General features: G+C 39.2%; 2 protein-coding genes and 1 non-coding gene across 3 annotated transcripts; 2 read left to right on the top strand and 1 right to left on the bottom strand.

The window, feature by feature from the left end:
* Positions 1 to 3,826: 3,826 nt before the first annotated feature.
* Positions 3,827 to 11,471, bottom strand: LOC124092247 (olfactory receptor 7E178-like). Its single transcript, XM_046443718.1, has 2 exons — positions 10,906 to 11,471; positions 3,827 to 4,130 (listed from the first exon to the last, which is right to left on the bottom strand). Exons 1-2 carry the CDS (start codon positions 11,469 to 11,471, stop codon positions 3,827 to 3,829), a joined length of 870 nt encoding a protein of 289 aa, XP_046299674.1.
* Positions 11,472 to 13,719: 2,248 nt separating this feature from the next.
* Positions 13,720 to 13,823, top strand: LOC124092636 (U6 spliceosomal RNA). The gene has a single exon (XR_006851678.1). It is a non-coding gene; the product is annotated as a U6 spliceosomal RNA (small nuclear RNA).
* A 9,220-nt stretch (positions 13,824 to 23,043) lies between these two features.
* LOC124092249 (aldo-keto reductase family 1 member B1-like) lies at positions 23,044 to 23,785 on the top strand. Its single transcript, XM_058579296.1, has one exon. The coding sequence runs from the start codon at positions 23,044 to 23,046 to the stop codon at positions 23,758 to 23,760; it is 717 nt and encodes a 238-aa protein (XP_058435279.1). The 3' UTR covers positions 23,761 to 23,785.
* Positions 23,786 to 24,511: the final 726 nt, after the last annotated feature.

Here is a 24,511-nt window from a genome sequence, read left to right on the forward strand (position 1 = left end):
CCATATCCTTAGCTCTTTTCAATTTTTGAGATAGGACCTCCCTATATTAATTAGGGCCTTGCTAAGTTGCTGAGGCTGGCCTTAAACTTACAATCCTCTGCCTCATCCTCCCAACCCTCCAGGATTACATATACACACCACTGCACCAGGCTAGTGAACACTTCTGAGGACACATTTTGTACTCTATGGAAAACAGAAGCAGTGTGAATGGAGAGCACATTTTAAATAAGATATCTAATACCCAAGCAAAAAATAAAAACATAAACTTTTCAAACGAGATGCATGAAAATTGACATACTGAAAACTCCCATCTGGATACTCAAACTGTGATGTTTGTCCTTCTGATAGAGGAACAATACATTCCATATTTCTTCCAGGGTCCCAAGGCTCCATCTGCACCTACTGGGTTATACTACTTCTCTGCTGGCCCATGATAAAGAAGTGCATATGCCAAGACCCACCCATACCTGGTGCCCAACAAAGGCTCAGACTCTGTTTCTAGCATTCCCATGAATATGCTGTCAGCTGTGAGCTTCCTGATGCAGAACCACAGCAAGACACACAGCCATGCAGCTCACTGGATAGGAACCATGCACTGAAGGGCTGCAGGCACAAGCTGACTGGGCCCTAAAATGTGACCTTGGAAGCTCAATGCACAGAGCTCATTATTGGACTAATTGGTCCATGCAATGACATCTCTAAGGAATTCTCAACATTAATGCAGGAAGATGAAGAAAAGAAAATGAAGGTCCACTTAAGATTTGAACCCTAGCTATAATTGGGACGGACTTTGTGTATTCAATTTAATGTTCTCCCTTCTGTGTTTTAAAGATAATCAGCATTTAATGTCTACTCTTATTATAAATATGCAATATAAATGTAAATAACAAAACATTGCTATTGGAACCTAATGAGCATATGCTTTAGTTACATTTATTTGGTCATTATTTTTTTTTAAATGAAGCATTCAGTCATTTAAAAAATGTTGGTCTCCTGCTCAGGACAATTGTCAAAGGACTCTGCAGCATTGGAATGATGAGAAACTCTAAAGTGTGTCTCAGAACAAGCTCTAGGGTCTCTTCTCACTCTCCTCTGTTCCTACTTTACGTTTCCTAGACTCATGGACATGTCTGTCATTGTTCTTGAGTAACTGAAGTTTGTAGGCGCTGTTAAGGAGAAGTGTAGGGCTTGTGTTTCAGTGACCAGACACAAACAAGACCTGTTCAGTCAGCGAAAACCAGCAAAGGGAGGATCTACACTAAAGGGACATTCAACCAAATGAGAAACTAAATCAATTTAAAAACCAGAAATACATCAAAATGACAGGGAATACAAAACATATCACAATAATAAACTTGAATGTCAATGGCCTAAAGTCATCAATCAAAAGACATAGATTGGCAGATTGGATTAAAAAGCAAGACCCAACAATATGCTCATGGGCAAAGACATTTGCAGGCTGAAGATGAAAGTATGGGGGAAAAACTTATCATTCCTATGGATTGCATATACAAGCAGGGGTTTCCATTTTCATCTCAGATAAAGTGGAATTCAAACCAAAGTTATCAGAAGAAACAAAGAAGGACATTTCATACTTCTTAAGGGATGTATATATAAGTAGGACATAAAAATTATAAATAGTTATATTCCAAACAATGGAACATCTATATACATCAAACAAACCCTTCTCAATTTCAAGAGTCAAATAGACTACAGCACAACAATACTGGGTGAATTTAACACACATCTCTCATTACTGGACAGATCTTCCAAACAAAAACTACATAAGGAAACTATATAACTAAATAATACAATCAATAATTCAGATTTACATACAGAATCCATCAACAAATGTATATGCTTTCTTCTCAGAAGCATGACTCTTTCTCTAAAATAGACGATATCTTATGCTACAAAGCAACTCTTAGTAGAGAGAGAGAGAGAGAGAGAGAGAGAGAGAGAGAGAGAGAGAATACACTACATTCTATCAGACCACAATGGAATGAAATTAGCAATCAATGATAAAATAAAAAAATACAAGCTACTGTAACAAATGGAGACTAAATAATAAACTATTGAATGACAAATGAATAGTAGAAGAAATCAAGGTTTAAATAAAATTCTTACAAGTAATTTTGAGAACACTGACATAATATATCACAATCTTTGGAACATCATGAAGGCAATAGTGAGAGGACAGTTTATTGCATTGAGTGTATTCATTAAAAGAATAAGAAGTTAACAAATAAATGAATAAAACTACATCTCAAAGCCCTAGGAAAAAAGAAGAAGAAGAAGAGGAAGAAGAAGAAGAAGAAGAAGAAGAAGAAGAAGAAGAAGAAGAAGAAGAAGAAGAAGAAATCAACACCAACATGAGTAGAATACAGAAATAATTAAAATCAGAGCTGAAATCAATGAAATCAAAACAATTGAAAAAAAGTGATAAAAAAGTTGGTTCTTGGAAAAAAATAAATAAAATACACAAACCCCTGGTCATTCTAACAAAAAGAAAGTGTGAGAAAACTCAAATTACTAAAATACAAAATGAAGAAGAAAATATCAAAACTGACAAGTTTGAAATACAGAAGATAATTAGAAACTATTTTGAAAATTTATATTCCAAGAAAATAGAAAATATCAAAGACATTAAAACATTTCTAGGCATATGAACTACTCAAACTGATGAGGATGTCATACATGATTTAAAGAGATCAAGTTCAAGTAATGAAATTGAAAATGTCTTCAAGAGCCTACCAACCAAGAGAAGCCAAGGACCAGACGGATTCTTTTTTTATCTTGAAACAGTCACATTTGTAACATAGTTTCATTGCCTTGGTTAATTGTATTGTTAACCTACTATAGACGAAATTATTTAACATAGAACAGTGATCTCAAATTTTCATTTTTTTGAATATTTATTTTTTTTTTTATTTTGGGTGCACACAATCTCTTTTTTATTATTTTATTATTATTATTTTATTTTTATTGTTTTTTAAAAAATAAATGATAGTGGAATGCATTACAATTCTTATTACACATATATAACACAATTTTTCATATCTCTGGTTGTATATAAAGTATGTCAGCACAAATTCATGTATTCATACATGTACTTTGGATAATGATGTCCATCACATTCCACCATCCTTGCTAATCCCCTGACCCCTCCCTTTCCCTCCCACCTTTCTGCCCTATCATATCTGCTGTACAGACCCCTCAGTGCTCCATTAATGTCCCTGTTCCTAAGGCTGTAGATGAAGGAGTTCAGCATGAAGGTGACCACAGTGTACATCACTGAGGCCACTGCACACTTTTTGGGAGAATGTGACACAGCTGAACCAATGTATTTGTCAATGCCTGTTCCATAAAATAAACAAACACTTCCAGGTGAGAGCCAGAGATGGAGAAGTCTTAGTACTTCCCTCCTAAGGATGGGATCCTCAGAATGGAGGGCATAATATTATAGTAAAAGAAAAGGATCCTGGAGATGGAGGAAAGGCCATATGTTGTAACAAAAAAAATACTTGAATATGTTATCAGGGAAGTGTCAGAACAGGAAAGATTCAAAGTTAAGAAGGATCACAGAAGAAACTAGAAATTTCCACATCCTTGAAACTGGTAATTTGTAAGATCATCAAATTGTGTATCTGGGAGTCCAAAAGACTCAGCAAAAAAGACTTCAAAATTGTGAAGCCACAGAGGTGAGAGTTTATTATAACCGGGTAATGCAGAGAGTGACAAATGGCCACAAACTGTCATAGGCCATAAGAGTTAGAAGCATATAATTCATACATCCAAAAATGGCAAAAAGAGACATCTGTGTCAGTCAGCCCACATCAGAGACAACTTCCTTATGAGTTTGAATGTTCACCAGCAACTTTGGGATCGTGGTGGAGATGAAGCAGATGTCAGTGAGGGACAGGTTGGAGAGGAAGAAGTTCATGCTGGTGTGGAGGTGGGAGTCAGAGCTGACAGCCAAGATGATGAGCAAGTTCCCCAGCACTGTGACCAGGTACATGGACAGGAACAGCCCAAAGAAGATGGGTTGTAGGTCTAGGTCAACTGAGCGATCTATGGGGTGGAATTCTGGGATGCATGTTAGATTTTGTACTTCTATAAGTCTCAGACATCTTTTCAGAAAGCAATGAGAATGAGAAAAAGAATACATCAGCAGGCCTCCCTGATTCTGTGTGCATTTGAGTTCAAGTATGCACAGCAAAGCTGCTCACACTAGACATTCACATACCCTCAACATAATTCTCAATAGTGCAAAACCCAGTCTTGCACATTCTTTCACTATAGCTCTCTCCATAATTCACCCCTCTTTCCATTCCTGATTTGAAGACATTGAACTGAGCAAAGTTAAAAGCACAGGAGCAGAAGAGAGAAGTTCAATAACATAATAAAATCTAGCCTATGGTTTAAAGAAAAAACAGAGAATAAGTAATGACCTTTCAATTAAGAAAAAGCAATCTTCATAAAAGTTAATTAAGAACCAGGACATTTTACCTCATTTTGGTCTTTGTACCAAAACAAACTTCTTTGACTTATTCTATTTAAGACACCATTGGGGCTCCATTCTCTGACAACTTAATTGAGAGTGATGAGCCATAGACAGAGAGAAGGTTATGAACCAGTTATCTTGAAAGGGTTTCATCATTCGTTGATTTTTCACTTCCCTCCCCTGTGAGTTTAAGCTTGCTGTTCAAAAATTATGTAATATGAAACAAGTATCCTTGTCTTTGGAATAATTCAAATGTCAATAAATATGAATTAAATGCACATCATCAATAGTAATACTACTAATGTGGCAAAAGTAGACAATATTACAATTACAAATGATAGGAAATACTTTTGAATAGTTTAATTTTATACAGGCTTTTTTTCTATTCATACAATATCAGGAAAATATCTGGTAAATAAAACAACACATTGTGCTTTTTCTCCCTCTGACCTGTTAAAACTGCTTCAGGGTTTTGTGATCTCAGCTCATCAAGTTCAAAATATAAGATTTTTGCACCATGGGAAGCCCTAAATCTCTCTCTTATTTCCAACCATCTTATTTCCACTTTATGGACATCTGGTCATTCCTTATATGTGGATTTCAGTTCTCTGTCTTAAGCTACATGATGACAAAGCTGTTTTGTTATGACAGTTCTCACTGTGATTGAATTAGAAAACAATTCATAAAAGGTAGTACAGGAAATAAGTAAACACTTCTGGGCAATTTTCAAATTTTAATATAGGAAAATAATTATCTATCTTGGTTCTCATAAGAAATTATGTTTTACCTTTCCAATTGCATATCTAGTGGTTGTGTCTCATTTATTACCACATCCACTTGCGGATATTTTAGTATATCCATATAATGTGGCATCAGATCTATACCAATTTAATCAACATATCTGCATGTGAAGTTCAGGGGAACTTTCTTACACTAGAGTTGGAAACCAATGTCGAACAACATCCTGGCACATAGAACAGGTTCCCTGAATATTACCTATTCTTATTGTCAATACCCTCTACCTATATTAAAGCATAAGAATTTGATAATACTTGTCTCAGGACTATCCTTGAATAGAAATTGTACAATTATCTAAGATACTTGAGCCTTAGTATTTCTTCCTGATTCCATTCTCCTGCAAACATGTCTCCCAAACATACTTATTATTATGAATTGGGAAGGTGTAATTTTCTGCCAGTGTTTTCTATGTCAGCGTTCATTTACACATCCATCAATTTTTTTCATTAAAATCCACCTATAGAAAATGTAGTCTGCAACACAATACCCATTGCCCACCAAATCTACTAGTATAAATTAACCTGAAGTCTTAATTCCATTTGTGAAGTATATTCATAGACTTCAAAGTCTCTATTGGATGCAAAGTATCACCTGAAGAATGGCATATTCTCTACATGATAACACCTGAAAAATTTTGTCTTGGATAAAGGATAATATTTACACTTGGCTCCAGTAGAGGAGATGGTGCCCTGGGCTGGGTCAGAAAGGCTACAGCTCAGTCCTATCACACTGACCCGCCAATGTGTGCACAGTGTATGAATCTCTCCATCTCCCTCGCTCACTGCTTAATGAAAATAGGGAAAATCACACCCATCTCCTAAACATGGAGCAACAAAGACAAGGCAAGAAGATAGTAAATTTGGTCATTGTGATTTTAATTTTAAGAATTCAATGATTAGGGAAATACCAAAGTTAGGAAGGAATGCTATTTTCAGGTGATCCTGGAACCTTGAAGGATGTGGAATTCTGATCTGTGCTTCAGTTGAAGGCTCAAGCTGTAGGTGCCCCTTCTGTTTCTACTTCATTTCCTTTTTAAACTCATGAAGATCTGTCATGATCCCATCCAAGTTGACAATTGTAAATGATAATATAAAATAATAAGGAGGATCTATAACTGTGATAGAGACACAGAAAGACACCTTAAAGTTGTCATTGTTTCCACAAGGCATGGCTTAAAGTATGAACATACAGACAGGAATCAATAACCCCATTAATCCAAATTGATTTTGGCCAATTAAGGTAAGGAAATGGGAGAGGGTTGGGTTTCAATGCTCCACAGACTTGCTCTAGATGCCTCCCAGTGCCAAGCAAAGCAGGGGCACAGGAGTCAGAATAGAAGGAAGGAGATGTTTTCTTCCAGTACAGCACACATGCATCTCCAGGGTCTATTTAATCCTTACTCACTGCAGTGATGTCAACTAGAAATCAACTCAGATGAAAACAGTGACCTGCCTGACTTCACAGAGACAGTAAGTGGGACTGGCAGACTCTGAGATCCATCCACTACATGTTTCCATTCTTTGCCACCTAACAGGAAGTTTTCAGCATAGGTCCAGAGGTCTTAACCACTGGCAAACCTCAGGTACATTTTTTAAACCTTTCCAGTTTCATTAATAGGAATGAAATAAAAACCCTGACCATAGGTTTGCTTTGAGTATGAAAGAACTTTTTACAAGCATGGAGGAGCATGTGGTGAGCTTCAATAAGGTTCTGGAGGAGGCCAAAGAGTCTGATCAGTGCTGAATTATTATCAACCTCCCCTACTGTGACATATCCTGTGACCTGTGACTGTTCTTACATAACGCATGCAGTAGGTGCCCCCACTGCTCTGCCTTGTGATCCCCAGGATTGCCCAGTGGAAGAAAAACACTCTTTCTGCAGTGACAGGGAAGATAAATGGCAGGTTGGCCTGCTGATGGGACAAGCTGCCAGGGTTCTCCTGTGAAGTCCTGTATCCATGGTCAGACAGCCCAGTGCAAACAGGGTGCACTCTTTCTCACCCAACAATAGAGTACGAGTTACAGAAGTAAAACACATTTTTTCCTTTTTCTATGTAATAATAATACTGTGGACACATATAACAAAATAAGATGGTGCACATGAAATAAGAATGAACAGGTTCCTCAGCACCTGAGCCTGGGAAACCCCGCACATCAATTCATGATCTAGTCTCCTGTCATCCCCTTCATCATCCTTATCATCACTGCATAGTCCTTTCCTAGAGCTTAGGAAACACTTCTGAAGGACTCATTTCGTGCTGCTGTGGGTGAAATTTCTGTGAGAACCCCAACCAGTGTGGGTGGAGAGCACAGTTTGAGTAATATTTCTCATCTCCACCCCAAAACAAAAGCTTGCACAACCTTGGGGTTGAAGCTGCACGCTGGTGTCCTCCCACCTGGCTTCTCTGTGGTGAGTAGTTGAGGTAACACTACTTCCCACAGTCCTTCCTACATCCAAGGCCCCATCTGCACTTACTGGGTAACACTACCACCATGCAGGGTCATGACCAAGAAGTGCTTATCCTGAGACCCTACCAAGTGTGGAGCCCAGGAAGGAGCAACTGTGTCCAGAGGACTAGATCATGTGTTCAGTAGCTTCCTGATGCAGACATCCCAGGAGGAGGCACAGCCATGCAGCTCACTGGACATGAACCATCAATGGAAGGGCTGCAGGCACAGGCTGATTATCAACTATGATACATATGATATGACCTTGGAAGATCTATATACAGAGCTTATAATTAGAATAATTGGTCCAAGAAATCCCAATCTCCAAGGAGTTCCCATCACTAATGGGGAATACAAGGAAAATGTATGTCCACATGATTTTTTGGATCCTAACACTAATGAGGAGCTAAGCTGTATGTTCAATTTACTTCTTTAACTTCTACATTTTTAAAGATACATATTAAACATCCATTCTTATTAGGATAATATATAAATAATAAAAATTTGCTCTGGGAACCTGAATAAGTCTACCCTTAAATGGCATTTACTTATTCATTATGGTTTTTATGTTTTGGGTTTTTTTAAATTAAACATTCAGTTTTCAGTTATATAGTGGGTCTGATGACCAATAAAACTATCAAAGGACATTGTAGTATTAGAACAATGTGAAATTCTCAAGAGTATCTCAGAACAAGTTCTAAGAGTCTCCCATCACTTCCCTTTGTTGTTACTTTGGTTTTCCTATGCTCATGGAAACCTCTGCCATTGTTGAAGGTTGTATATGTTCACAAAGGGAGGTATGGGCCCTGTGTAAGGGTAACAGAAACAGGAGCTGCTCAGTCTTGCCTCTGACTCTGGGACATTCCTGAGTAGAATGAAGGTACATACAGGAGAGCACCCATGTGTTGAAGACCACTGAGCAAAGCCAACCTGTTTGTAGAGCAATGGCCTATTCAATATTTAACATCAATATATAATAGAATTATAATATATAATAGAAAAAAATATATATATATATCTCTTCTGTGCCTAAAATGGTGTAAGTTTGTGGGTATCAGAAAAGAAAGACAGTTGGTCATTCCACCCCAGATATACAGCATGAACTTACATAAGGGGAGTATGAAAATATAACATTATAGAAATAACAAAATAATAAATTCATTTCAAAAAACATTTCAATTGAATAGTAGGAAGTTTAGCCTTTCCATATGAATAAGAACTATCTAACATTTTGTCCATATTTTGCACTTTCATCAAACATCAGTCACATAGGAAATACACATTTTCAGTTTAATGTGGATTCAATGACATCGTATCAGCTATAAACCACTTTGGATGACATTGCTGAGTATCATAGACACTAACAACCTGCCAGGTATTCAAGAAAGAACCAGCTGGGACAACAGAAGCCCAAATTAAATTTTAAGTCTCTGGATCAGATGTACTAATCTCTTCACTGTTTTCCAAAAATCAGAGCGCTGTCAACAGAATCCAGAGGTCTTAGCTGCAGGCACGTATCAAATACAGACTTATTTCTTTGCAACTGGTAATTAAATCCTGACCTGCTTTTGGTTTCCTCTTTAAATTGAGTGAGCTGATTATCAGCACGCATGAGGATGTGGCAGATGCAAGGATGTCCCAGAGAGACGGACACAAGGAGGTCTGTGTTGCATTATCTGTGCCCACTTGACTTTAGATCTTTGTCTTATATCAGCCATTCTTCCATAGCTGGTGGAACTGATGCCACTGGGTGCTCTGGCCTGGGATCTTCCAGAATTCCCACAGGGAAGTGCATAGAAAAACAGGGTCCTCTCCTGGACTGACAAGAATGTAAAACACAGGAGGATTGTGGAGGGGACAAACTGCCAGCACTGTCCTGCCAAGATGCCATGTGCCTCAAACCCACAGTGCATTTCAAACATAGTCTCAGTTAGTTAATCTAAACAGCTAGCACAAGTTACTAAAAATTCTGATCCGCTTGATTCTGTGAAATAAAATTTCATGGCACTTATACCTTGGTGAAATTTTTCAGACAAATTTAAAATTTTAAATTTTAAATTAAACAATCTACAAAGAGCTCACACTTCAGGCACTCAGGGATCTCTCATTGAAGGATCATATGTTTGTGTGCTGTCCTCATCCAGGTCCACCTCCTCCTCATCACCTATATGGACATCTCTCAGTGCTGAGGACAGTGTGAAGAGCACATTCCCTCCATGTGGATGACAGTTTGTGGCAAGAAGGATCAGTGAGGGAGGAAAGGAAAACTGTAGTGACATTGCCGCCATGCTCACCACCACCGTGGATGTCACACACATGCCTCGACTCTCAGTCACCATGACTGAAACTGTTCAGTGCTCTACCTCTGGGAAGCCACACTGCATGTTGGTCCTTCCTCCATCCTCACCTCCCTCATCAGTTACCTATTTACACTGGCTCAGGTGGTAGTGACTAAGGAGAGTGGATTCCAAATATCTGGTACCCAGGGGCCTCCCACCTCATCTTTAGGGCTGACATCTGTGCACACTGAGGTGGGGACCTCCTAAGACATTTCCGGGGTGAGAAGACACACAGTGTGGGGCCCACCTGTCTGGAGCCATGAAGCTGAAAGCTTGGAGGCACAGGCTGCCCATTGACTATGGTGTGAACTTGGAGGCTCAAAGCATAGAACTCCTGACTGGCCACTAGGTGAGCATATCACAAACTAAGGATTTCCTAACAGCAATGGTGGAAGAATAAGGGTAGAAAATGAACATAAAGTGATGTTTTACAGTAATTTTCTGTGAAACAAGTCCATTTACACTATTGGGTTTTTTAAACATAGTAGCTTCTGAAGAAAATTTTCATTATGGCATTTTAAAATTATAAATATTTGTCATAAATGTCATCATCAATAGCATTAAATATAGACTTTGTTGTGATACAATAACCATCATCCATCTCCAACATTCTTCATAGTACCAATATGAATCCTTGTTCCCAGTAGGAACACTTCCCAAATTTGCCAACCAACATGGTCTGCACCATTCTACTATGGAACTTGATGGGAAATTAACACATAAGGTGCATATTGACAGGATCAGGTATTTAGCTTTACTACATTTTCCAACACATATTGCAACCAGACCCCACAGGGACAAAGATCAGACTGTCCACCTCTGCAGCCTCCTCAAGGCCCTTTTAATGTCCCTGTTTCTCAGGCTGTAGATGAAAGGGTTCAGCATGGGGGTGACCACAGTGTACATCACAGAATCCACCACGTCCTTTCTGGGAGAATGTGATGCAGCTGAACCAAGGTATACTGCAGTACCTGTTCCTAAAAATAAGCAAACACCTGCCAGGTGAGAGCCACAGGTGGAGAAGGCTTTGAACTTCCCACTTAAAGAGGGGATTCTCAGAAGAGAGGACATAATTTTATAGTAAGAGAAAAGGATTCCTGAGATGGGAAAAAGACCATATACAGCAGCAAGAAAATACTTGTCAATGTTATTAGAGTAGGTGTCAGTGCACGAAAGATTCAGAAGTAGAGAAGAGTCACAGAAGAAACTGGAAATTTCAACATTCTTGAAGTTGGTAATTTGTAAGATCAGCAAATTGTGCAGCTGAGAGTCCAAGACACTCAACAAAAATGACACAAAAACTGAGAAGCCACAGAGGTGAGGGTTCATAATGACTAGATAATGCAGGGGGTGACAGATGGCCACAAACCTGTCATAGGCCATCACAGTCAGAAGCATATAATCCATACAAATAAAAATGGCAAAACTAGACATCTTTGTCAAGCATCCTTCATAGGAGATAAGTTCATTGTGAGTTTGAATATTTACAATCATGTTTGTGACCGTGGTGGAGATGACACCAATGTCAGCCAAGGAGAGGTTGGAGAGGAAGAAGTACATGGGGGTGTGGAGGTGGGGGTCAGAGCTGATATCCAGGATGATGAGCAGGTTCCCAAGCACTGTGACCAGGTACATGGACAGGAACAGTCCAAAGAGGATGGGCTGCAGGTCTAGGTCCTCTGAAAGGCTCAGGAGTTGGAATTCAGAGACGCTGGTTGTGTTTTGTGCTAGTATACTGCTTGGACACCTTTTGAAAAAACAAAGCAGGTGTTACAAAAAAATACATAAACAGGCACCCCTTATTCTGTAAGCATTTGAAATTAAGTATGTACAAGGAAGCTGCTCACACTTTAGGTCACTACACCTTCAAAAAAATTTGTCAGTAGTGAGACTCCCAGTCTCTACATACTCTTTCATTCATTCTCCATAATTCACCCTCTTTCCATAGTTACATTTGCAGCATTTTCATAAGCAAAATTAGAAATCCAGGAGCAGAGTAGAGAAGAAGTTCATGATCACAATAGAGTATAGCTTGCTGTTTAAGAAAAAAAGGAAATAAGTAATGACTTCCTGTAAGAGAAATTAGGAAGAAATTGATATACCTCATTTGGTTCTAAGGCCTTGGAACAAATTCCTTTGACAAGATATTTGTGACTATGTAATGACTTTTCCTGACAACTAAATCAAAGGGGATGCATCATAATCAGAAAGAAGTATGCTCTATTTTCTGAAAGGGGTCTCATCAATCTTTGATCTTCTCATTTGCCTCCTTTGTGCATTTAAGTCTTCACTTTAAAAATTATATAACAAGAAATAAGAAACCTTGCCTATGATAAACTTCAGATTTTGATAAACAAGATTGAGTCATTGCACGTAATCAATAATAGCATTAACCACAAATGTGGCACTGGTGTGCAGTGTACCTGTCAATTATATTTAAATCCTAGACTGTAAAATCTCCTTTGAATAGTTTTATTTCATGCAGGTTTATTGTGTCAACCAATACAATATCAGCAATGTATCTGTTCTATAAAATGGCACTTAACTTTTTCTTTTTCTTGATCCTGTACTTCCTCTAGCCTGCCAAAACTGCTTCATGGTTTTATGATCTCAATCCATCAAGTATATTTTTTTATGGTCTAAGAAAAAGGAAAGCCCTTAAACTCAAGTTTTATTTCCAATCTTCTTATTTCTTTATGGATTTTCTGGTCAGTCATTCCTGACACCTTCATTTCAATTCTTTTATTTAGGCTGCATGAAGTACACTTGGGTTCATTTTTATTTTTCACAATGATTGAACTGGATACAGCACAAAACAGAGTATAATAAGAAATAATAAAACAACTTCTTCAAAACTTCCTCACCTGTAAAATGGGGTAATAGTTCCCAACCTTGTATGGTTGTCATCAGGAAATTATTTTGACAAATCATTCAAGCTGCATAACTTGTAATTCTCTCCCACTATTAAGTGTCCCTGTGTATACCTTTGAATATCTATACACAGTAATGTCAGACCAACACCAATTATATCTGCATGTCCACATGTAAAGATCTCCACAGTCCTTTCTTATACCAGATCTGATATCCATTGTCTAACAACATCCTGACATAGAACATGCTCCATGAATATTATCTACTATTATTGCCCATAATACCCATTACCTATATTAAAATTTGTTAATCCAATAATATTTGTGCCAGGACTAACAGTAGCAAGAGATCTGAATCATTATGTAAGAAATTTGAGTCTTAGTATCTCTACCTGATTCCATTCTCCTGCACACCTGTCTCCCAGCACATCTACTGTCATTAAATGGGAGGTGTGATATTCTGTTGGTATTTTCATTTCAGTGTTATCTACCATACATTTTCCTTTACAAAATTGCTTTAAAAGTACCTAAAAATACTCACCTAAGTATTCTGCAGATCAATGCCTATTGCCCAAAAATATACCAGGTTACATTAACCTCAGGTGATAATTCCTCTGTGAAGTACATTCCTCTTCTTCAGTTTTTATCTGATGCAAAGAGCTACCTGAAGAAAAGACCCTGCCATTTAGTAGGATTGTTTATTAATATGGCAATGATTTCAAAATTTTCTGCCAATTGACTTGTCACTGAAATAAGAATATGCTTGCTTTGTCAACACATATATTAAATTGGAATGATACAGAGAAGATTAGCATGGCCCTTGTGCAAGGATGACATGCAAATTCATGAAGTGTTCCATATTAAAAAAAATAATTTTCCATAACATCTTGGTTGGGGATAGGAGACTGATTTCCAATGGAAAAAAATGCATGTTGAAATTTGCTATTAATGACCTACATTTATGTCCCTATAAGAGCAGACAATATCACCTACATCTTCTCAATCCTAATATGTTTCAGGAAAATGAAGCATCAGCCCAAGTAGTAATGTGCTGTCCTTGAAGAGTCCTGAAGAAATTTCATCTTCTGCAGGGAATACTGTTTCCCTCTGGCTGCAGCAGAAGAGCTGGTGCCCTGGGCTGGAGTCAGGAAGGCAGCATTTCAGACCCACATTCCACCTGCAAGTGTGTGCACAGTGTGTGAATCTCTCCTCCTCTCCCTGCTCACTGCTTGAGGAAAACACAGATTATAACACCATCTGCACAACATGTGGAGCATCAAAGGGAAATGTGGAATTCAATAAATATTTGGTCACTATGTTTCAATAAACAAATTCCATGATTAGGTAACTATCAGCATTATGGAGGAAAGCCATGGTCAAGGGCACTGGAGGCTGGAATGAGGTGAAACTCTGACCTGTGCCTCATGGAAGGCTGCAGTGTTAAGTGCCATTCAGCTTCTGCCTCATTGCCACTCTTCAAATCCAAGAAGATTTCCATCATGATTTCTGAAACTTTTTTTTACTGTGGATGACATTAAATAAAACTAAATAGTCCCTATGTCCAAAACATGGACACAGAAAGACACTATTTTAACTTCTGTGGGCACTGCAAAAAAGAATGAATATTCAGACAGGAGGCCACAAGTCTGATCATCCAAATTCATTTGGCCAATTTAGGATGGAAAGGATGGGTGGGTTTAATGTCCAACACACATGCTCTAGACACCTCACTGTGCTGAGCAGAGCATGGATCCTGGAGTGTAAGAAATAGGAAAAAGGAAACTGTACTAAAATGTACAGCACATGCATCTGTAAGTCCAAAAATAAAGTGTCCCATCCAGAAATAGGACCAGTCACTTCAGACCACTGAATGCATCTGTTGAGTGGCATTAAGATCAACTTAGTCATGCTAACAGTAACAATAATGTCCAGAAATTTTGGCCCAGATTTTATTCACATATCTTATATTATACAGAGAATAGCACCAAGTATCTTTTATCTTTACTCATTGTAGTTGCATCAGTGGGAAATCAACTCAGATGGCAAGGCTGACTCTAGACCCCCATGAAACTAGGGACTGCCTTACAGACATAGAGATTGGGACTGACAGACTCTAAAATGGATCAGTTAATTTTTTTTTTTTTTTACTTTCCCACTTAACAGTTTTCAGCCTAAGTCCACAGATCTTAAACACTAGTAAATCTCAGGTACGTTTTATAACTCCTTCCAGTTTTTTGAGTGGGAATGAAATCAAGACCTAATATTAGGTTTCCTCTGAGATTCAGAGGGCTGTTTTCATCTGTTGAAGAGCATGTGGTGAGCTCAAGAAGGCTATGGAGGGAGGCCAGGAGCATGATCTATGCTGAATGACCATGAGCCTCTCTTACTGATCTCTCCTGTGACCTGTGGCTGTTCTTCCATAGTGCCTGCAGCAGCCACACACACACACGCACACACACACACACACACACACACACTGCTCTGCCCTGTGATCCCCAGGAATCCCACAGGAAAAGCACCATGAGCAAGGCTCTCTTTCTGCACTGACAGGGAAGAGAAATGGCTGGTGGGCTTGCTGATGGGACTGCCTGCCAGTGTTCTCCTGTGATGGCCTGTGTCCATGGCCAGACAGCCCAGTGCATATAAGGCTGCATCTTTTCCTATCTAGCAAAGGAGTAAAATTTACATACGTAAAACACAATTCTTCTTTTTCTATGTAATAATAATGAAGTGTATAAATATAACTAAAGTGAGATGGTGCTACATGAAATGATATAGAACAAGTTCCTCAGCACCTGAGCCTGGGAAGCCCTGCACCTCAGTTCATGGTGGTCTGGCTTCTGTCACCCTCCTCATCATCCTTATCACCTCCCTAGTCCTTTTTCAGAGTTTAGGAAACACTTCTGAAGAACTCATTTTGTACTGTTGTGGGTGAGATTTCTGCGTGCATTAGAACCAGTGTGGGTGGAGAGCGCATTTTGAATTTTGATCTCCCCACCTGAGACAAAAGCTTGAACCCCACAACCCCAAGGTTGAAGCTGCACGCTGGTGTCCTCCCATGTGGCTACTCTGTGGTATTTGCCCCTGTGCTGAGGTAACACTACTTCCCCACTCCTTCCCACATCCAAGGCCCCCTCTGTACTTACTGGGTCACGCTGCTTCCCTGCAGGGTCATGACCTAAAAGTGCTGACCCTGAGACCCTACCAAGTGTGGAGCCCAGGGAAGGAGCAACTGTGTCCACAGGAACAGATCATGTGCTCCGGAGTTTCCTGATGCAGACACCTCAGGAGGAGGCACGGCCATGCAGCTCACTGGACAAGAACCATCAACTGAAGGACTACAAGCACATTCTGAGTGAGGACTATATATGACCTTGGAAGATCAATACACAGAGCTCATAATTAGATTAGACTAATTGGTCCATGAAATCCCCATCTCCAAGGACTTTCCATTATCATCAATGGGTAAGGCAAAGAAAATAGTTTTGGTCCCCAACACTAATGAGGAGCTCTGCTGTGTATTTATTCAATGTACTTCTTTCCCTTCTCAGACTTAAAAATATATCTGCTTGTAAGATGTATTATTATTAAAGTATAAAGAGCAAAAATGTGCTGTGGGAACTTTAATAAGTATATACTTCTGTGACATTAACTTAATCACTTTTTGAAATTAAGCATTTAGTCATCAAGATAATAGTGGGCCTACTGATCAATATGATTTTCAAGGGATTACTTTGCAATATTGGAATGATGTGAAACTCTAAAATGCTCTGTCTCCTGTCACTTCCCTTCACTCCGATTTTGCTTTTCCTAGGCTCACGGACATCTCTGCCATTGTTCTTGAGTAATTGAAGGTTGTAGATGCTGTTAAGGGAAAGTATGGGGCTCCTGTGTCCATGACATAGACACAAACCAGAGCTGCTCCATCTTGTCTCTGGCTCTATGGGACATACCTGAGTAGGAGGAAGGTACAGACAGGAGAGCACCAGTGAGACCCCGCTGAGCAAGGCCAGGACCTGTGCACAGAGCAAGGGTCTACTCACTGTTTAGCACATTTTTTTTTTCATCTCCTGTGTCAAACATGGTATAGGCTCTATGGAATCAAAAATGAAAGGGGGATGGTTATTCCACCCAAATATACAGCATACGCTTACATCAGGGGAGTATGGAAAGGTAACGTTACAGAAATATGAACACAGTAACGTCATTCACAAGATATTTCAGTTGAAGAGTATGAAGGTGAGCCTTTCCATATTAATAATAACTCTCTACCATTTGTGCCTGTATTTTACACCTTTATCACATCTCAGTCACATTGGGAGCACAGGTTTTCTGTTTAATCTGGATTCAATGTCATTATATCAACTGGAAATCATCTTGAATGACATTACTGAGATCCAGAGAAGCTGACTAACTGCCTTTCTCTAACTGCCCTCTGTTCAATAAGGAATGAGTCCAGCTAACAGCAGCCAAAATTTAATTGTGAATCTCTGGGTCTGATGCACTGGTCTTTTTCACTGTTTCCCATCCATCAGAACATTTTTAAACTGAAGCAGATTATAGCCATTTATAAACTATTTCCAAGACCCTGAGTAGTAATAAAACCCAGGCCTGCTTTGCTCCTCATCAGATGGAGAGGGCTGGTTACCAGAATGCAGGAAGACACAGCAGCTGCAAGGTGTCCTGAGTAGAAAAACACGGAGGTCTCTGCTGGAAGGGTTGAGCCCACTTGACCCAAGATCTTTGTCTCATCTCAGATGTTCTTCCTGAATCGATGCACCTGATGCCACCAACTTCTGTGTCCTGGAATCTACCAGAAATCCCAAGGGAAGTGCCCAGGAAAAGGGTCCCATCTTGGCATGACAGGAAAGTGCAACACAGGAGTGCTTGAGGAAGGGACACCCTGCCAGCACTGGCCTGCCCAGGTGCCACGTGCCTCAAATCCACAGTGCATTTCAAATGTGTTTTCAGTTAGTCAACATTAAAAGTTACATAAACACCTGTGGTCCTTTATATTCTCTAAAATGAAATGACTGGCACTTTTACTTGGGAAATACTTTGCACAGCAATTCAAACTATCTACAAATAAGGCAAAACTCATAATGTGGCACTCAGGGATCTCTCAAGAAAGTATCATAATGTTTAGATGCTAACCTTATCTTGATCCTCAGCCTCATGACTTTCATATGCATTTTGGAGTGCTGAGGACATAATTTTAAGCACACATTTTCTCCCCTTGTGGATGACAGTCTACAGCTAAAAGAGTCAGTGTGGAAGTAAAACAGGACTTTCCATGAGCCTTCTGTTGGGCTCACCACAACCAGGCATATGAACTCACAGTATCATCACTGACAATCTTCACCTTGTTCTCCCATCTGAGTAGACAAACTGCATGCTCCTCCTGATGGTGAAGAAATAATGCTAGGCAATGTCCTTCCTCCACCCTTCCTTCCCTTCCACAGCAGTTACTGATTAACACTGGGGCTCTGCTGATTTAGGACTAAGGAGGGCAGTTCCAAAGCCCCCAAATCCCTGGGGCCCAGTGGTCCCCACATAAACCTCAGGATATCCACTCAGACTCAGCTAGGAGCTTCCTGATACAGACATCCACAGCAGGGAGATACACAGGACTGGAGTCCTCAAGCTGAAGGGCTGGAGGCACAGGCTGGTTTTTTGACTATTGTACAATCTTAGCATCTCAGTGCATAGGGCTCCTATTTACCAAGTAGTTGAACATGTCAGCAACTCTAAGAGCTTCCTAATATTAAGGATGAAGAACAAGAGTAGGGCTGGGGATGTGGCTCAATTGGTAGCGTGCTCACCTGGCATGCGTGCAGCCCGGGTTCGATCCTCAGCACCACATACAAACAAAGATGTTGTGTCCGCTGAAAACTAGAAAATAAATATTGAAAAATTCTCTCTCTCTCTCTTCTCCCTCTCTCACACTCTCTCTTTAAAAAAAAAAGAACAAGAGTAGAAAATGAGCCTCACCAAGTGTTTAATCAGTTCATCTCTACTAATGAAGGGGCTCTTCTCTACTATAAATTTTTAATTTATTTTTTAAAAAAAACTTTTAGCTTTATATTATTTGGGAATGGTAAAAATGATAATTTTTGTAAGTTAATATTTACCACTATTATTGTGGTAAATTTAATTTACAAAAATTATCATTTTACCATTCCCAAATATATTGATCACCAGCATGTATTACATAAATATTTTTATGAAATATACATCATCTTTATTCTCTAAAATCCTTCATTATTCTAAAGTGACACTTTATTAAAAATATAAAGAATTGCCAAACATTCCTTCCCAACACTGGCTACAGGCATTGCACTAAAGACATGTGAGGAATTAAATAGATCATTAATACTGAAAGTTAGATTAAGAGAACTGGATGTTTAGCTTTGCTGCATTTTGAATCATACATTGAAACTGGACTCTAAAGTTTCTGAGATTATATGAACCTGCTATGTAGCCTTCTCAGGGCACCTTTAATGTCCCTGTTCCTCAGGTTGTAGATGACAGGATTCAGCAGGGGGTGATCACAGTGTATATCACTGGGGCCACTGCACCCTTCCTGGGAGAATGTGAGACAGCTGATCCAAGGTACACTCCGCTGCCTCTTCATAAATATAAGCAAACAACTGCCCAGTGAGACCCATAAATGGAGAATTCTTTGTGCTTCTTACCTGATGATGAGCTCCTCAGAATAGAGGAAATTATTTTATAATAGGAGCAAAGGATGTCTATGGTGGGAAAAAGGCCATATGTAATATCAAGAAAATATCTGGCAATATTATTAGATAAGATGTAAGAATATGCAAGAATAGAAAGCTGAGAGGATTACAGAAGAAATTAGCAATTTCTATACCCTTGGAGTAGGCAAAGTGCAATAAAGCCATATTGTGCCACTGGTATTGCAAAAAGCCAAATAAAATGATACCAAAACTAACAGGCCACAGAGATGAGAGTTCAGGGGTGACAAATGGCCACAAATAGATCATAAACCATCAGAGTGAGAAGCACATAATCCATACTTCAAAATGGTAAAAAGAGACATCTGTGTCAAGCAGCCCCCAATGGAGTTAGCTCTCTTATGAGCTAGGATGTCCACAATCATCTTGGGACCATGGTTAGAAAAGACAGATGTCAGCAAAGGACAGGGTAGAGAGGAAGAAGTACTTAGGGGTGTGGAGGTGGGAGTCAGAGGAGATGGACAGGATGATGAGCAGGTTCCCAAGCACTGTGACCAGGTACATGGACAGGAACAGCCCAAAGAGGAGGGGCTGCAGGTCTGGATCTTCTGAGGGTCCCATGAGATGGAATTCTGAGACACATGTTAAAATTTGTACTTCTATATTGCTTGAACATCTTTGAAATAGAAAAAAGAAGATGGAAGAAATGAAACAAATAAGCAGGCATAATTCTTTTTTATGTTGTTAATTCTAATATTCAAGGTAATTTATTCACACCTCTGTTCCATATACCTTCATTAATATTTCACAGTTGTGACAATCTGTATCTTCTTAGTACTATTTAATTATTTTTTCTGTATTATCTCCACCTATACACCCCTACTTAAGAGACATTCAACTGAATATTGGAAGTACAAGGAAATTAGAGAAAACCAATTGATCATCACAGTAAAATAAAGCCTATTGTTTTCACGGGAAAAAAAAAAAACAGGAGAAGAAATATCTGTAGTTCCTTAAAAAGATCCATTGATTCTGATAAAAGGAAATTAGGAAGGCTTTTAATATGCCTTATTACATTCTAGGATAATGGTACAAACTCCTTTGATATAGAATATATATATATATATATATATATATATATATATATATATATATATATATACACACACACATATATATGAATTATATATATATATATATATCACTGATATATATATATACATATATATATATAATATATATATATATATATCACTGATATATATGTACATATATCACGTATGTGGAATATATGGAATATTATATATACATATCCCTCCATGCCTATATATGCATACATGGATATGTATTTATAATATGTATGTATAATACATATACCCATAAGACCTAGAACTGCAAAATCTGAAGACTTAATTAAAGTTGATAGCTCATAAACCATAAGTTCTGGCAATAATTTTGGGAAAAGAAAAACTTTTATATTATAGATGGGAATATAAACTAATATTAAGAAAATCAGAATGGCGGTTCCTCAAAAGACTAAAAATTGAACTGACATATGATCCTACTCTACCATTCCTTCATATTTATCCAGAATTAGAGACAGTATTCTTTAGAGATGTATGCATTCCCTTGTTTATAGCAGCACAATTCACAACAGCCAAGTTATGGAACTTGGCTAGGCATCCATCAAAAGGTGAATGGATAAAGAAACTATGGCATCATGAGAACACATTCTTACATGCCAGGTTTCATTCTTCTGTGTAAGTGTTCATCCAAGCATTCCATATATCTAAGATCTTCTGTTTTTCCTCCTTCATGGATATAAGTGCTATGTCAAATATTGTTTATCTTTTTAAAAACCATTTCATTTTTACTCATATCATTGGCCTAGGTAGCCTTAAAATTATGATAAATGTGGTTTAGTGAACTGTCCATAAATAATATCACCAAATAAAAATGTGGCATGAGTGTACACTGTCCCTGTCAATGATTAAAAATAATATTTTTTTAAAAAAACTTCTGAAATTACTTTTAAACTTTATGCAACTTTATTTGTATCAACCCCATAAAAAGCTGGTGAGTATGGTTAGCAAGGCAATAGTTCTTTGTTTTCTTCTCTTTTTTAAATTTTTGTTTGTTTATTCAAGTCTGTTTTGGGTTTTATATGACCTGCCATGGTGCTTCATGTCTTTCTAATTTCAAGTCCTTCTTTTTTTTTATTATTAGTTGTTCAAAACATTACATAGCTCTTGACATATCATATTTCATACATTTGATTCAAGTGGGTTATGAGCTCCCATTTCCTCCCCACCCCGTATACAGATTGCAGAATCACATAGGTTACACATCCATGTTTTTATATACTGCCATACTAGTGTCTTTGTATTCTGCTGCCATTCCTATCCTCTATTATCCCCCTTCCCTTCCCATCCCCTCCCCTCCCATCTTCTCTCTCTACCCCATCTACTTTAATTCATTTCTCTCCCTTGTTTTTCCCCCTTTCCCCTCACTAGATGCCTTCAATAGATGAATGGATTAAAAAATGTGGCATTTATACACAATGGAGTATTACTCTGCATTAAAAAAAATGACAAAATCATGGCATTTGCAGGGAAATAGATGGCACTAGAACAGATTATGCTAAGTGAAGCTAGCCAATCCCTAAAAAACAAATACCAAATGTCTTCTTTGATATAAGGATAGCAACTAAGAACAAAGCAGGGAGGAAGAGCATGAGAAGAAGATTAACATTAAGCAGGAATGAGAGGTGGGAGGGAAAGGGAGAGAGAAGGGAAATTGCATGGAAATGGAAGGAGACCCTCATCATTATACATAATTTCAAGTCCTTCATTAAGGACTAGATGAGGATATTAGCACCAGAGAAGCCCCCAAACCCAGTTTGAGTCCCAGCTTTCTCATTTCTAATAATACATTTTCACAACATTGCCTCCTGATACATGGATTGCTATTCTCTTGCTTCAGCTGTCTGATGCCAACTTGAGTTCATTACTTTGTCATGTCTTACTATGATTAATTTGGAGGGGGAAAAAGGCACAAAAGAAAAGCATACAACACATTGCTCCTGGCCTGGCATTTTGAGAGCCCTGAAGTGGCCTGATGTTATCAAGGTGCTGTCTTTCTCCAACTCCTTCTTCTCACCACCTTCACAAGCCTGTAGAACTGCTAAAAAAACCTTTTAGAGGGAGCCATTTTCTGGGATCATGGATGAGATGTCTATGGGGATTAGAATCAGGGTCATAAAAAGAAACATTTAGGCAGAACACAAGGCCCATTTAAAGATGCACCCGGGAGCAACTGCTGCACGGTTGAGGGCTGGGGTCTCTAACGTGCTGCAGCAATGGTCAGCCACATCAAGCTCAATAGATGCTGCTCCTGGGACTGGGCACTTGGAAGTCATCTCCAGGCCTGGTGACTGAGGCTGTGAAGGTAGTGATTGACCTTGGGTACTGCTATATCTACTGTGCTCAGGTGTACCAGAATGAGAAGGAGGTGAGTGTGGCCCTTCAGGAGAAGCTCAAGGAGCAGGTGGTGAAGCACCATGAACTCTTCATGGTTAGCAAGCTGTGGTGCACGTTCCATGACAAAAGCCTGGTGAAAAGAGTCTTCCAGAAAACCCTTAACAATCTGCAGCTGGACTACCTGGACCTCTACCTGATTCACTGGCCAACAGGCTTGAAGCATGGTGAAGACTATTTTCCGTTGGATGCGGCAGGCAGCGTGGTTCCCAGTGACACTGATTTTGTGGACACCTGGACGGCCATGGAAGAGCTGGTAGATGGAGAGCTGTTGAAACCAATTGGCATCTTTAACTTTAATCATCTTCAGGTTGAGAGGATATTAAACAAACCTGGCTTGAAATATAAGCCAGCAGTTAACCAGATTGAGTGCCATCCATACCTAACTCAGGAAAAGTTGATCCAATACTGCCATTCCAAAGGCATTGTGGTGACTGCCTACAGCCCCCTTGGCTCTCCCGACAGGCCCTGGGCCAAGCCTGAGGACCCTTCCCTCCTGGAGGATCCCAGGATCAAGGCAATTGCAGACAAGTACAATAAAAGGACAGCCCAGTTGCCCATCTGATTCCCCATGCAGAGGAAATTGGTGGTGATCCAAGTCTGTGACACCTGCATGTGTTGCAAAAATTTTCACATCAATTTCTAAACTGATAAAGGGATTATAACTCTCTGACTATAGTCATGTGAAGAAAACTCATGGTCATTACTCTGTCAGGTTTCACAATGCTGCAGAAGGGATAAAATACAAAAGAGAACAGTGCAGAAACTACTGGAAACAAAGTGTTGAGAGCCACAGCCAAAGGGGCCCCAGCAAACTTTCAGCTGCCAGCTGATTGGCTCCTCTGTGGTGATGCTCATTGGGCTGTTTCCCCACCCTTTCAGATCATGGAGCTGCTCATTGGGTACTCTTTTGGCTCCGCCCATGCAACACAGCCAATTGGCCTCAAGAGCAGGAGGAGTGGGGGGTTGAGAGGCTCACCAGAAGCCTGTGGTGGCAGTTGGGCTCTGAGGGAATTCCTGAAGAGCTCGTGTGGTGTGGCATGTGTGTTCTAAAAATAGAGTTCATTTCTGCTTGACAAGTGGCTCCTGAATTGTGCCCAGCCAGACTGTGGCATTTGGTGGCCCACATGGGAACCACTGAGGGTAAGTGATAAGGTAAACTGCTCACCCCTGAGGGCAGGGCGAGAGGATGCATAGCCATTTTAAGATTCTTCTTTCGCTTTGTTTCCCTTTTGTTTTAAGTTGCCTGTCCCTGGAGATGGGTGAGATGGAAGAAAAACCACTCACATGTGAGGAAAAACTATTTGCATCTGAGG

This window comes from Marmota monax, unplaced genomic scaffold (assembly GCF_021218885.2).
Source record: "Marmota monax isolate L192 unplaced genomic scaffold, Marmota_monax_Labrador192_F-V1.1 WCK01_AAM20220418_F8-fsc00102, whole genome shotgun sequence".
Taxonomy (NCBI): domain Eukaryota; kingdom Metazoa; phylum Chordata; class Mammalia; order Rodentia; family Sciuridae; genus Marmota; species Marmota monax.